We start from the raw sequence: 14,962 nt of genomic DNA, 5'->3' as shown, positions 1-14,962 counted from the left end.
GCAATAAAATCTAAAAAAAGACGAATTTTGAATTTTTTATTTTTATGTTGTTTTTTAAATATACCCTTTAAAGTAGTAGAAGTGTGGCGAAGCTTGTAAAGCATTAATATTTTAATTTTCAAATGTAATATTATTGTACTATTTTCTCTGCATCATATATTCTATACAAAATAATTTGTTTGTTTTGACTGACAACATACACAATTTGTGTAAGCAGCATTCTTTAACCATTGCAAATCTTTTTTATTTAAATTGACTAAAAATGAGTTTTGGAAAAGTCTTACACATTTTTAATGTAAACAATAGGCTCTTTGAAGGTATTGATTTTTTATTAGGTAAATTTTCTAACTTCATACTACTATCTTTATACAAAAAAATAATAACCACAAGATCTAAGTGTCGGATATATTTTCAAATATTTAGTTTACAATTTAGGGGGTATTTTGAAGTCGACGCATTAATTCTCTTCGTGCTCACAGCTGGAACAACTTGTTAATGAGATGTGAACTTAATCACATAAAATTTTAGCATGTGCTATTGTGCCCGTGAGCCTTGTGACAGATTTATAAAAAATAAAAATACACCAGCGATTATGAATTGAAATTTATTATTTTTTTTTTAAATCAATTTTAAAAACATGTAAAATTTGAACCATCACTTGGTTTTAAGAGTATCGTCAGCACAATATATAAATCTAAAACTTTCTACATTCCTTTTGCTTAGAGTGCATTAAAATATGCTTCACAACAAAAATGCTGCATGATGCATTTGGTAAAATTTTATGTCTGTGTTTAAAAATGTCAGTTTAGTAGTTGTGTGACGGTAAAGTATTTCTTTAAGTGTGTTATTTTTAAAAATTAATGCAGTTCAAGAAAATGATTTCGATGTTTTCGATTTTTGTTTCTGTTTAAAGAAACATAAAGTACACACATTTTTTTCAAACTTGATTAATCTATTATTATTATTATTATTATTATTATTATTATCTCATACGTTTTTTCTTATTATCTTATAGATCTTAAACAAGATTAATTTTTTTTAAGCTGAAGCTTTCAGGAAAATAATAGGCTTCATTGTTCCATTGATTGAAGACAGAATATTAAGTATATCTGATGTTACAACTCTTAGGAGTTAGGAAAAGATTTAAATGTCATTACACTCTCGTAGTATGTTATATGTCAATTGTACTGGTATGTTATATATTATTCACACATATATTAGACACTTCGATTAAATTATTCTCTTCAAAGAAAAAACATGTTGAGTTGTCCAAAGATTATTTACCTTACTGCTCTTCAGGTCTTTGTAATTTATTGACAAAATCGTTGATTTTCACTTTTATTTATCTCTTAAAAGTGAATAAGCAATCTAAACAGATTTTTTTGAATAAGTGACATTAAGCTGTACATTATTTTAATTTTGCTTAAAAGTATGCAACTGATTTATGCAATTGAGTTCATCGCTTTAAAAATATCGTGTGAATGTCTTTAATAATCCCATCATTGCAATGACGAATTATCGATATTTTCTTATCAGTTTAAATTCATTAAAAGAATTAGTAAGATTTAGTATTGCGACAATCAACGATGGAAAACATTGATTTTAATGTGGAGTACGGCGATCTACAATTGGGAGATTATGTAAGTTTTATAGTCATTTTGATCATTAATCATTCATGCTGTTTATTGATCATTATAGATAGCCGGTGGTACCTTTGGTGATGTTTACAAAGCACATTGGAGAACTGAAAACAAAGCGATTGTTGTTAAAAAAAATTCGTGGCGTCATAAACAATACAGGAAATAATGAAAAAGCAATTTTAAATGAAATTAAAAACATAAAAGTTCTCAATCATCCGAATATTATCACTTTCTATGGAGTAACAAAAGATTCCGAAAATAGAATTTGCATGCTTTTTGAGTTCGCCGATTGTGGTTCACTCCATAACTTCTTGCATGAATCGAATATAAAAATAACACTAGATGGAAAGCTTAATTGGATGAGCCAGATAGCTAAGGTAAGCTGAATTGTCTTTAAAATGTGATCCGTATTCAAAATTCGATTGCTCTTAGGGCATGGAATACTTACATGACCAAAAAAAAAGTCCATCGGGATCTTAAGTCTAACAACCTTTTGCTTTGTAACAACTACCGTACGGTGAAAATATGTGATTTTGGCACAATTAAAGAACTAGCAACGGTTAATACGGAATGTATTGGGACATATGCTTATATGGCTCCAGAAATATGCGTAAGTATATATAATTTTATGTTAATCACATAAAACATTGGTATACTTTGATTCTTCAATTTATACAGAATGAAGGAGGGAGTTACACGGAAAGGTGTGATGTTTTTAGCTTTGGCATTGTTTTCTGGGAAGTAATGTCTGGAGAGAAGCCCTTTAATGACTCTCAGCAAATGGAACCAATGGCTTTACAAAGAAAAATAAATGATGGTAAGAGTGAATTAAAGAACACAGCAATTTGATATAATTCTTTATTTTCTATAATTTTTTCCTATTCAAGAAGGTAAGCGTCCGAATATAGATGATATTGACAAACTTAAAAAGTTTGAGTTTTTGAATTGCATAAAACTATTAATTCAAAAGTGCTGGGATAAAGAGCCACTAATGAGACCAACCATGAGAAGATTGGCTACCATTCTTGGCATTCAGCCTCGAGTTTATATCAAGTATCCACATCTATTGTTTGAAATTGATAGATTGAGAGATATTTGTGAAGAAGACTTTAAATTTCCTTAATAAGATATTTTTGTACGAATTTCAATAAAAAAATTAACATTTTTTAAACGAAGTATTCGGTTATTTAACGAGAGTTTGCTTGAACTGTGCTTGAAAGCTTTTATGTATAGCCTTTAACTGTTATTTCTTTCTATAAAAAGATAAATATTTAAACTAATATTTTTAATATTTATTTATGCAATATGTGTAAAATTCGTCATTAACTCATGCATAGTGGGCCGCTTCTCTGGATCTGCATCCCAGCAGTTGGTAATCCACATTTTTATCTGTGCAGAATGTTGAATGCCGTTCACAACATTCACATCAGGCCGCAGACCTGCAGAGGCATAAAATGATAAGCTTATAATAAAATTATCAAAGGTATCTTACCTTCTATTACTTTATTTAAAATAAAGTAACTGGTTTTATTCTCCAGATTGTAGAACGGTTTCTTTCGTGAAATCACCTCCCACAGTATTATCCCAAAACTATAAACATCGCACTTTTCTGTGTACTTCGACCCTTCTACAATCTAGGAAGAACAATATTTTCATCAGTTATACTCGTATCTATTAAATTATTCTTTTAAAATACAAACTTCTGGTGCCATGTAATACGACTCTCCAACCATTTTCGTCATTGTTGTAGGCTTAATACATATGAAATCCGATAAGGAAATCTTTAGAGTCTGATAATTGTTAAACAGAAGCAGTTTCTTTGGTTTAAGATCGCCATGAATAATGTTTTGTTGATGCATAAATGCGACACCCTACAAATTCAAAGAGAATACTTTATTACACGATTCAAAGATAATTAATAAAATTTACCTTGGCCAATTGAAGCATCCATGTTAAAGCATTTTGATATGAAGAATCACCTAGATGTAGAGCATTATAGAGATTTCCGCAATCAGCATACTCCGAGAGTAGACATGTTCTGCGATCTGTATTAGTTCTTATGTCATAATATGTCAATATATTCCTATGGCGAAGTCGTGAAACAAATGTTGATTCTGTTAAAACTCTGCCCCTGTATATTTTTACTGCGATTATCTTCTCGTCTTCTTCTGTTCTCCAAATTGCCTTAAAAACGTCACTAAATGTTCCTGAGCCAATGTACTACATATTATAAGAAAATATGTAAATAACTTGTGCATTCTATTTAAAGCAAAACAAATACCTCTGTTGTTATAACTTTTGGCGTTATAGCTTCTGGAGTTGCGCCATGTTCATATGCGGAAATACCTATATTTCCTAAAACTTTCAGATTTTCAGAGGAGTCATGGTCCTCTAAAGTTAGCTCTTCCATGTTAAAGTGTTCTTTGTTATTTGAATACAAAAAATGTATATCTCTTATAACGTCTTGCATTGCTGGTCGCTGCGTAGAATCTCCATCCCAACACTGTTCTATAAGTTTTATTATCAGATCAGATTTGTCCATATTTTGTATGTCATTTATGAGTGGACGGTCGCCTACAAAAGCAATAATGGTAAGTAAATGAATATGTCCAACATTTTAAAAATTACCTTCTATGGCCTTCTTTTGAATATGAAAGTCGACAGTTTCTCCCAAGTGATAAAATGGCTTCTTTTTTGACATTACTTCCCAAAATGTGATGCCGAAACTATAAACATCGCATTTCTCAGTGTAGGAGTTTTCTATACTGACCTTATTTTGTGTAATCTGAATTAGTACAATATTTATCTAACTCAGAAGAGTGCGTACCTCTGGTGCCATATATCGAGCAGTGCCAACTCCATTTGACATCTTGGTAGCCAATTCCTTAGCTGTGCCAAAATCGCATATTTTCAATGTACGACAATCATTGAAAAGTAGTAAATTTTGGGGTTTTAGATCACGATGTAGAATTTTCGGACTAAATTTATGAAGGTATTCAACACCCTATTAATTAGATTGACGAATAAGAAAGCTATTCAATTATGAATTTTTTAATTTACCTTGGCGCATTGAAGCATCCAGCCAATTCCATTTCTTCGTGTATATGCCAAGCTTATTCCATTATTATGCAGCATGTTATAAAGTGAACCGCATTCTGCGTATTCCATGACCATAACCGTTCTATTATCCCCATCTTTTGTGATACCCAAAAACCTTACAATATTATCATGGTTGGCTAACGATAACAAACCGAATTCTTTTTCAATTGTGAGGTCTTTTATGAAGGGTCTAAATTTTTTAATCGCGATGTTCTGTGGGCCATCTATTGAGTTCCAAGTTGCTTCGTATACATCACCATAGCTACCCCATCCGAGAATCTGTTTAGTTGCTATTAATTGTGGAATTAATTAATAATCATTGAAAATTGAATATTACCATTTTATCGACACTTAAATCATTCCAATCTATTGAACGCGCCATGTCAAACGTATACTATATTTTATATATTATTAGAAAAAATGTCGAAACAAGCGACCGGATAAACATCGACGTGACTTGTCTGCGTGAATTGTAAATACGACTAACTTCTCAGTACAGCCTTATCTCATCAGTAACCCAACAAGAATTGATAAGAAAACGCTTTCATTTCGATTGATATTTACGATAAGTATTTCATATTAGTTTTGTAAATGTGTGTTGCGATCGTATTAACAATTAAACTCTAAAGTCTTCATCACATATATCTCGCAATGGCCTCCCCGTTAAAAGTAAGTCAGGATTGTAGCGAAACGATCTTGGATCGAAGCCAAGGAAAAATATCAGTTCCTTCATTGTGGGTCGTTGATCTGGATCTTGGCTCCAGCATTGTTTGATAATGAATGTAATGTGCTCGAAGTTGTTATAACTCTTCATATCTTTGACATTCGGACGTACGCCTGTAATGGCCAAGATTAGAGCATTAACGGTAAATATGGGATTTTTTGACTTACCCTTATTAATTTCCATTTGAATTGTTGTATGAAAGGCACTGTTTAACTCGTAGAAAGGCTTTACCCTTGACATTACTTCCCAGACAATGATTCCAAAGCTAAAAACATCAGACTTTTCCGAGTACTTTTCGCTATCATCCTGTGTGCATTACATAAGTCGTGTATTGATTTATTTTTTTAACATAATTCCATGGGACATTAGACTTACATATACTTCTGGAGCCATATAACTGAATGTTCCAGTGTCTTCAGTATTTTTCATAGCGAATTTCTTTACTGTGTCAAAATTGCATATCTTCAATACTCTATGTTTGTTGAAAAGCAACAAGTTTTGTGTTTTGAGATCACGATGAATTGTGTTTTTGCTATGCAAGTAATCTATACCCTAAAAAAATAGAAAATAATCTACTGTCACTTCTTAAAAACATGGCATTATAAACCAACCTTAGCACATTGAAGCATCCAACTTAGTTTACCAACGTAGGAAACTTGCATATTTTTGTGATGCAAGAAATCGTAAAGGGATCCACAGTCCGCATGCTCAAAAATCAAAACAACTTTATTATCGAGCTTCCTTGCGGTACCAAAGAATGTTACAATGTTCTGATGATTAAACTGTTTTAGTTTGAGGATCTCTCTAAGAATGTCATCTTCTTTAACCAAAGGTTTAATTATTTTCGCAGCTACTTCTATTCTACGATTTTTAGCTTGCCAATATGCTTTGTACACATCACTAAAGCCACCACTTGTAATCTAAATAGATAAAGCAAAATGATTAAATGTGTTTTTGGTTTACTGAAAGTGCTGAAGTGCTGTCTTTTCTTACAATTTTGCAAAATTTTAGATCGTCGAAGTTCACATTAATGTCCATTTCACTATTCTGAATAATATCTTTAAATTATTATTGTATTTAGGTGTACACCTTGACTCATAACATTAATATGAAATGTCAATGCCGAAGCAAAAATGTCGAGATATGAAAGTGGATAGATAAGAAGGTTCAACAGTGAAGCCAACGAAAAGTGAACACTAAATCAAATATAAATACATATAATGATATATAATTTTCACTAAGCAAATCACTATTCACTTCTTGAAAAACATCATTACATCTTTGTTATTCAATAAATTTAATTTAAAAAGGTTGCTCTCATATACACGAATTTTAAAATTAATAATGGAATCAAAATTATTTTTGCCTAAAAGTATGCAACAGCGGATTAAGTGAATAGCTTTAGAAGCATCGTTTAAAACGTAATTATGAGAATAAATTATCGGTATTTTCTTATCAGCGTAAATATATCATCGTCATCAAATATTGTCGCATTCATTGTGTCAGTCAACGTCAACAATGGACAACATTGATTTTAATGTGAGCTACGAGAATCTTCACTTAGGTGATTTTGTAAGTAATTTAGATTTATTTTGTTAACATACAACATTACTAATGCTATTAATGATTATAGATTGATTTTGGTAGCTTTGGTGATGTTTACAAAGCACATTGGATAACTGAGAACAAAGACATTGTTATTAAAATTATTAAAAATAATGAAAGTGATATTTTAAGGGAGATTCGAAACTTAAAAGTTCTTAAACACCAAAATATTGTCACTTTCTATGGATTAGCAAAAAATCTTGACGCTCGAATATGCATGATTTTTGAATACGCAGATTGTGGATCACTTTACAACTTCTTGCATAACAATAAGAATATTGAAATATCATACGACGTCAAGCTGAATTGGATGTTGCAGATTGCCAAGGTATGAATAATATTGTTTAATGTTTTTGATGGTTATATTATCCGATCGTTCTTATCTTTAGGGAATGGAGTATTTACATAGCAAAAAAAATTCCATCGAGATCTAAAGTCTCGAAACATTTTGCTCTTTGAAAAATACCGTACTATAAAAATATGCGATTTTGGTACAGTGAAAGATCTTGAAACTGTTAATACGGAATCCATTGGTACATATGTTTATATGGCTCCAGAAATTTCTGTAAGAATAATTTTATATTCTATAAGGACAAAAATCTCTACAGTTGATGTCATTTATTTACAGACGGGAAGAGGATGTTACACGGAAAAGTGTGATGTTTTTAGCTTTGGCATTGTTTTGTGGGAAGTAATGTCTAGGATGAAGCCCTTTCATAACTATGAATTAATGGATGCGCTAGCTATCCAAATAAAAATTATTAATGGTAAGAGTAATTTAAAATATCCAGCAGTTAGTTATAATTGATAATAATTACAGGTGAACGTCCGAACATAAATGACATTAAGAGCTACAAACACTCCACTCACATTAAGCTCATGATAGAAGAGTGCTGGAAAGACGATCCATCTCAGCGGCCGACAATGAAGGTACTGGCATTCTTTCTTGGCTTTGATCCCTATTCGTTTGTCTACATTCCCAACTTACTGTCAGCGGCTAAGCCATTGCAGGACATATGTGATGAAGATTTTCGATTTCTAAAAGAGGATTGCGACACATAAACATCTAATATCGAATTGTACTAATTGAACAACATAAAAACATAAAATAACTTAAGGTTGTAATTAGTATATACTGCTTCTAAAAAATATCGTTGTACCCTTCAAATTATCCCATGTTAATACATATAATCTAATACCAATATCTTCACGCATTGCTCATAAAAATTCTTTATCATATAAAATCTAAAAACCATAATATCCTAATTTTGTCTAATCCGAAAGCCATAGATTAGTTAACACTTCATTGTAGATAATGAAAATTATGATTTCTAAGGAACCTACATATAATGAAACTTATCAAACATCGATTACAACTTCATTGCCAGATATCGATAAGAATTTCTTATCTTTGTGATAAGCCATTCATCAACAAACCGTCAAAAATAGATTAAAAACTTTTAGTCAGCTTGTGTCAGTCAACTATGGACAACGTGGATATTAACGAAAGCTACAGTAAGATAAAATTGGGGAAAAGAGTAAGAAGAGAATAATATCTTTCTCTTACGTGCAAATAAATAAATAAATATATTTAAGATTGGATGTGACAGCTATGGAGTGGTTCACAAAGCAATTTGGCAAGCTAGTGACCAACAAAAGAAAATTGCAGTGAAAATAATTCAAGACAACAATCAAGATTCCGAAACAGAAATTATCAATAAGGAGAGGAATGTTTTGAACGAAATTCGGAATCTTAAACAGTTTAATCATAGGAACATTGTCACGCTATATGGAGTCGCAAAAGATCCCGACAATAGCATTTGTATACTTTTTGAGTTTGCAGATTGTGGATCACTCTACAATTTTTTGCATTGTTCGGATAATGACGTCAGATACGTTGACAAGATAAACTGGATAAAGCAATGTGCCAAGGTAAGCTTAAAATCTTTAATAATTTTTTCAGTTATTGAATTCGATTTTCTTTCTCTTTAGGGAATGGATTATTAACATAGTAACAATACAGTACACCGGGATCTAAAAATTCAGAACTTGTTGCTTTTCGATAAATATCGAACATTGAAGATATGCGATTTTGGGACAGTGAAACAACTTACTACGATTAATACGGAATTCATAGGAACCATTCGATACATGGCCCCAGAACTTATGGTTAGTATATTTATTATTTAAATATACATGTCGATTATTTTATTCACATAGGACGCAAATGGGAAATACACGGAAAAGTGTGACGTTTTTAGCTTTGGGATTATTTTCTGGGAAGTCATGTCACGGAAGAAGCCTTTCGAGGACTTAAAGGACATGCATCCATTGGCAATTCAAAAGAAAGTTTCAGAAGGTACAACTAGTCGAATATCTCTTAGATTTTTTTTTTTAATTGACATTTTTTTCAGGTGTGCGTCCGAATGTAAATGACATAATGAAATTTGCAAATTCACATTTAGTCAAACAAAGTATTGAAGAGTGCTGGGATGAAGATCCTGAGCTGAGGCCGAGAATGAAGGAAGTGATTTGTGATATTAATGTTGATAGCAAAAATGATATAGGCTTACGCTTCGACGATATAGAATTGGTTGAAATGGAAAGCAAATGTAATCATGTGGAACATTTAATAATGATATTGTATTTCAACAACAGATCGGACGAGGCAGCTATTGTGACGTCTACAAAGCTCGTTGGCGAACTGAGTCCCACCAAATGCGTTGCAGCAAAAATAATACAGGATGTTATTTCAAAGATAGACATAGAAAAACATATACTCGATCTCGGTGGTGAACTGAAAGGTCTGTGCCACAAAAATATTGTAACATTTTATGATCCACAAATTACAGTCTTTGGAGACTTACAAGTCGCCTAAAGAGGCAGGCAATCCCAAAAGCCCCAATTAAGAATCCCACCGGTGGATGGTGTTTCTCCAGCCAAGAAAAAGCTGAGATATTTGCAGACAGCCTCGAAAATAGATTTATGCCTTTTAATTTTACAAACGAGGTCACACGAAGGGCGGTTGAGCTGCAATTGGAGACCCCATTCCAAATGACGTTGCCTGAAAAACCGGTTACGCTGCAAGAAGTAGAGCTTCTTATAAAAGCGTTAAAGGCCAAAAAATCCCCTGGCGAGGATCTTCTAGATAACAGGACGTTGAAGCTTCTACCAAAAAAAGCACTGTTATTTATTGTGCTACTTCTAAACAGCATACTTAGGCTGGGTTATTTTCTCAACATCTAGAAGAATGCGCTAATTACTATGATTCCGAAACCAGAGAATCAGCTTACTGAAGTCGATGGATACCGGCCAATCAGTCTTCTTCCAGCACTGCGAAAGATGACAGAAAGGGTTATTTTGAACCGCATCTTGAAACTTGAATCGGTGGCACGACGAATTCCAAAGTGGCAGTTTGGTTTCCGAAGAAAGCACGGCACTCCGGAACAACTTAACCGTGTTGTCAACTTCGCCCTGGATGCCATGGAGCGCAAGATGTACGCAGTTTCGGTATTTATGGACATCAAACAGGCGTTTGATAGAGTGTGGCATGAAGGTCTGCTTTTTAAACTAAGAGGCAGCCTTACTCCACAGTTATTTCAACTCGTCAGAAGTTTTATTCTGGACAGAAGTTTCAGCGTCGTCTTTGATGGAATAAAATCAACAAGACGTCCTATCAACGCAGGTGTACCCCAGGGCAGCGTACTAGGTCCTACACTGTATACGCTCTACACAGCGGACATGCCTAACCACAGCATCATCACCGGTATAGACGAGGACAACGTACTAATAGCAACGTATGCCGATGATACTGCAGTACTAACAAGAAGCGTAAGCATTGACACTGCTACTGAAGCACTGCAGCAGTACGTAAGCTCCTTTGAAGTCTGGGCCCAGAAATGGAACATAGGCATCAATAGCAGTAAGTGTGCGAATGTTACATTTGCCACAAGACCATTGTCATGTGGAAATATAACTTTGCAAGGCTACACATTGACGCACAAGCGAAGTCAAAAGTACCTTGGTGTCATATTAGACAGAAGACTAAACTTTAAAATGCACACAACAATGGTCAAGAAAGCGGTCATGGCAAAAGCAGAGAAAATGGCGTGGTTACTTGCACTATCGAGTAAGCTCTCCCTACGCAGTAAAGTTCATATATACAAAGCCATTCTTAGTCCGATATGGTGATATGCTGTACAAATTTATGGTATTGCAGCCACAACAAACCTAAACAAAATAAGAGTAGCACAAGCAAAAATATAACTATGTAATGCTCCCTGGTACATGCGTACGAGAGATATAGAGAAGGATCTCAAGGTCCCCAAGGTTGGCGATGTTATTCGGAAGCATTCTAATAACTTTCTTTTGAGAATGAATTTTCATCCCAACCCACTAGCGAGAAGTCTAAGATATGCTCCAAAAAAGAGAAGACTAAAGAGGTGCCATCCACAGGACCTTCCTACAAGGTTTCTTGTATAACTTAATACATATTTTTATATAGTATATTAATATATAATACATAGTATTGTAAGAATTTTCACATAATATGATTTATTGTTAGTATTTTTTTATTTGTTAAGGTATAACTTGTCAAGCTGCCAATAAGGTAGCAGAACACTTGTTAAATAATAAAACATTCAAATTTTTAAGAAAAAAAAAAAACATTTTATGATGTCTGCAAGACCCACGACAATAGAATATGTATGCACGCTCAGTATGCATACTGTGGAACCCTCCATGATTTTTTGTATCGATCGAAACACGAAATTAGTTATATTGGCAAATTAAATTGGATGATGCAATGTGCGAAGGTTTGTAAAATTGTATCCAATGTGAGTTGAATAAACCATTTCAAATTACTTATAGGTTATGGACTACTTGCATAGCAAAGACATGCTACATTCAGCTCTAAGAACACAAAATGTGTTGCTGTGTAACAAATATAAAACATTAAATATTGGAGATTATGGTTTTATTAAAAAAGCTTTTTTATATCCCAAACTAATGAGCGCCATTGATCAAGGAGATGATCAGGCCGCAGACCTGCATAGACAAATGTTAAACTCTTTATTATATTACCAAATATTCTTACCTCCCATTACTTTATTTAAAATAAAGTAACTGGTTTCATTCTCCAGATTGTAGAAAGGTTTCTTTCGTGACATCACCTCCCACAGTATTATCCCAAAACTATAAACATCGCACTTTTTTGTAAGTCTTTTCGACCCTTCTACAATCTAAGTATAATAATATTATCATCAGCTATTTCGATTAAATTGTTCTTTTAAAGTACAAACTTCTGGTGCCATGTAATGCGATTCTCTAACCATTTTCGTCATTGTTGGAGACGATAAGGATATCTTAAATTCAAAGAGAATAATTTATTGCACTATTCAAAGATAATAAATAAAATTTACCTTGGCCAATTGAAGTATCCATGTTAATGCATTTCGATGTGAAGACTCACATGAGCATACTCCGAGAGTAGACATGTTCTGCGATCAGTATTTGTTGTTATGCCATAATATGTCAATATATTTTCATGGCAATGTCGTGACACAAATGATGATTCTGTTAAAAGGCTGTCCGAATCACTGTTTCTATATGTTTTAACTGCGATTATATTCTCCTCGCCTTCAGTTCTTTAAATTGCTTTAAATACGTCGCTGAAGGTTCCAGAGCCAATGTACTATTATAAAAATATTTAAGTATTTTACGCGATATTTATAAAATACATTAAACAGAAAAAAAACTTATAGTTTAAAAACTAAAAATGTTGTAAGAATGACTTTGTATTAAAGCATTCTTGAGACGAGAAATTCTCATTTTCGATTTATTTTTTTTCTTAATTTTATACTAGACTTATTTTTCTATGTATAAATACCTCATTAATTGAAATATCGAATATCGGTTCAGGTCGGATCTCATGAGGTAAAAAATTGAACCAATCATCGATAGAACGACTAAAGCATGGTGCAAAACCATTACAGATACGATATTGTGGTTCACACTTTTCAAGAAAGGATATCCAATCAGTAATGTGTTTATCTTCGTCCTTTGAATAACAAAACTGTATATCTCTTATAACTTCTTGCATTGCTGGTCTTTGCTTAGAATCTCTATTCCAACACTGTTCTATAAGTTTTATTATCTTATCAGATTTGTGAATATTTTGAATGTCAATTATGAGTGGACGATCGCCTACAAAAACAATAATGGTAAGTAAATGAATATGTACAACATTTTAAAAATTACCTTCTATGACTTTCTTTCGAATATAAATGTCCACAGTTTTTCCCAAGTGATAAAATGGCTTCTTTTTTGACATTACTTCCAAAATGTGATGCCGTGATTTTTTCAGTGTAGGAATTTTCTATACTGACCTTATTTTGTGTAATCTGAATTAGTACAAAATTTATCTAAAATTTATCTAATAAGAGAGCGTACCTCTGGTGCCATATATCGAGAAGTGCCAACTCCATTTGACATCTTGGTATCCAACTCTTTAGCTGATTTTCAAAGTCGAATAATCATTGTAAATTAAAAGATTTTGTGGTTTTAGATCACGATAAAGAATTTGCGGACGAAATTCAATACCCTATGAATAAGATTGACGAATAAGAAAGGTATTCAATTAAGAATTTTTTAATTTACCATGGCACATTGAAGCATCCAACGAATACGTCTCATGTAGCATACTTTGTATTGATACAAAACCTTATGGAGAGAACCGCACTCTGCATATTCGATGACCATGACCGTTCTACTGTCTCCATCTGTTGTGATACCTAATAATTTTACAATATTACCATGGTTGGCTAACGATAACAGACCGAATTCTTTTTCAATTGCGAAGTCTTTTATAAAGGGTCTACATTTTTTAATCACGATTTTCTGTGGGCCATCTTTTGATTTCCAAGTTGCTTTGTATACATCACCATAGCTACCCCATCTGAGAATCTGTTTGATTATATTATAATAATATTATTTCTGCTAATGTCAATTTAATCCTACCTCGTTTTCGAAAATCAAGTCATTCCAATCTATTTTATGTATCATATTAAACACGTACTTTAAGTATAATTGCAAAGGTTGGCGAATTTTAAATGACGTGATTTTGATTGATATTGCTGAATTTCTAGGGGTTATATTTTTAGAGTATTGACACAGAAGTTTTAAGTTTTAAGTTATTGTGGTTATAATTTTCTTAATATGCGCACTTGAGTTCATTTTCATCCAAACGATTACAGAATGCAAAAACAATGTAACCAAGTATCAAGTAATTGATGTTGCCGTAGCTGCAAGTGTTTCAATTCATCTTAACGATTATTCTTTCGGTAAAATATCAGAAACTAGAATTATAAGAATCATATTTCCTTTTTATAATCAATTTTATCAACTTTTTCTTTAACAAGTTTATTTGATGTTGTTGCTATCGATTGATGTAGTATTGTACAATAAATAGGTTTCGAAAGAGAAGAAAACTAGAAGAACACGAATTGAAAAATGAATTTATTAATTATATGCATAATAACATTGTTTTAAATAATCGTGCAGTCTGTAATATTCTTTTTCATCATATTCAAAATTTGGTAGCCGTTCTCTTAATAAGAAGAATATTTTTCCATAATTGCGACTACTTTCTCCATAGAAGGTCGTTTCTGTGGATCCGCATCCCAGCATTTTGTAATCAAAACTTTTATCTCATCCGAATTTTGAATGTCGAGGACATCATTTATAGTTGGACGAAGACCTGCAGATAAACAATTTATTACACTCTTAATTATATTTCAAAAGCATCTTTACTTGGAAAAAGCACTTTAAAAGTGATTTTTTCGGCGAACGGTTTTTTTCGTGACATCACCTCCCACAGCATTATCCCGTAACTAAA

At 32.6% G+C, this 14,962-nt stretch overlaps 4 protein-coding genes across 12 annotated transcripts; 2 read left to right on the top strand and 2 right to left on the bottom strand.

Moving 5' to 3' along the window:
- Positions 1 to 1,196: 1,196 nt before the first annotated feature.
- LOC133838035 (mitogen-activated protein kinase kinase kinase 7-like) lies at positions 1,197 to 8,567 on the top strand. Of its 6 annotated transcripts, XR_009893908.1 has the most exons (5): positions 1,205 to 1,640; positions 1,699 to 2,017; positions 2,073 to 2,250; positions 2,319 to 2,457; positions 2,531 to 2,766. XR_009893908.1 is itself a non-coding variant. In XM_062268971.1 (4 exons), exons 1-4 carry the CDS (start codon positions 1,587 to 1,589, stop codon positions 8,128 to 8,130), a joined length of 735 nt encoding a protein of 244 aa, XP_062124955.1. In that variant the 5' UTR covers positions 1,197 to 1,586; the 3' UTR covers positions 8,131 to 8,567. The 6 variants fall into 6 exon arrangements, 5 of the variants coding, with proteins under 5 accessions (XP_062124955.1, XP_062124983.1, XP_062124964.1 ...); XM_062268971.1 differs by lacking the exons at positions 1,699 to 2,017; positions 2,073 to 2,250; positions 2,319 to 2,457; positions 2,531 to 2,766 and adding exons at positions 7,097 to 7,396; positions 7,697 to 7,835; positions 7,889 to 8,567 and having other exon boundaries at positions 1,197 to 1,640; XM_062268963.1 differs by lacking the exons at positions 1,205 to 1,640; positions 1,699 to 2,017; positions 2,073 to 2,250; positions 2,319 to 2,457; positions 2,531 to 2,766 and adding exons at positions 6,968 to 7,035; positions 7,097 to 7,396; positions 7,697 to 7,835; positions 7,889 to 8,567.
- Positions 1,927 to 14,203, bottom strand: LOC133837975 (mitogen-activated protein kinase kinase kinase 7-like). Of its 4 annotated transcripts, none has more exons than XM_062268901.1 (9): positions 14,086 to 14,203; positions 4,701 to 5,018; positions 4,468 to 4,644; positions 4,269 to 4,410; positions 3,922 to 4,214; positions 3,570 to 3,860; positions 3,341 to 3,511; positions 3,133 to 3,274; positions 1,927 to 3,079 (listed from the first exon to the last, which is right to left on the bottom strand). In XM_062268901.1, exons 1-9 carry the CDS (start codon positions 14,128 to 14,130, stop codon positions 2,937 to 2,939), a joined length of 1,722 nt encoding a protein of 573 aa, XP_062124885.1. In that variant the 5' UTR covers positions 14,131 to 14,203; the 3' UTR covers positions 1,927 to 2,936. The 4 variants fall into 4 exon arrangements, with proteins under 4 accessions (XP_062124885.1, XP_062124877.1, XP_062124894.1 ...); XM_062268893.1 differs by lacking the exon at positions 14,086 to 14,203 and adding an exon at positions 5,077 to 5,136; XM_062268910.1 differs by lacking the exon at positions 14,086 to 14,203 and having other exon boundaries at positions 4,468 to 4,618; positions 4,701 to 4,820.
- On the bottom strand, positions 5,311 to 6,543 carry LOC133838004 (mitogen-activated protein kinase kinase kinase 7-like). The gene is made up of 5 exons (XM_062268929.1): positions 6,457 to 6,543; positions 6,075 to 6,383; positions 5,839 to 6,015; positions 5,631 to 5,769; positions 5,311 to 5,576 (listed from the first exon to the last, which is right to left on the bottom strand). Exons 1-5 carry the CDS (start codon positions 6,499 to 6,501, stop codon positions 5,356 to 5,358), a joined length of 891 nt encoding a protein of 296 aa, XP_062124913.1. The 5' UTR covers positions 6,502 to 6,543; the 3' UTR covers positions 5,311 to 5,355.
- On the top strand, positions 8,670 to 11,185 carry LOC133844236 (mitogen-activated protein kinase kinase kinase 20-like). Its single transcript, XM_062278151.1, has 4 exons — positions 8,670 to 9,000; positions 9,061 to 9,237; positions 9,289 to 9,427; positions 9,483 to 11,185. Exons 2-4 carry the CDS (start codon positions 9,220 to 9,222, stop codon positions 9,944 to 9,946), a joined length of 621 nt encoding a protein of 206 aa, XP_062134135.1. The 5' UTR covers positions 8,670 to 9,000; positions 9,061 to 9,219; the 3' UTR covers positions 9,947 to 11,185.
- Positions 14,204 to 14,962: the final 759 nt, after the last annotated feature.

The sequence above is a fragment of the Drosophila sulfurigaster genome, chromosome 2L (genome assembly GCF_023558435.1).
Source record: "Drosophila sulfurigaster albostrigata strain 15112-1811.04 chromosome 2L, ASM2355843v2, whole genome shotgun sequence".
NCBI lineage: Eukaryota > Metazoa > Arthropoda > Insecta > Diptera > Drosophilidae > Drosophila > Drosophila sulfurigaster.
The sequence above is the reverse complement of the archived record's forward strand: the minus strand, read 5'-3'. Positions and strand labels throughout refer to the sequence as shown.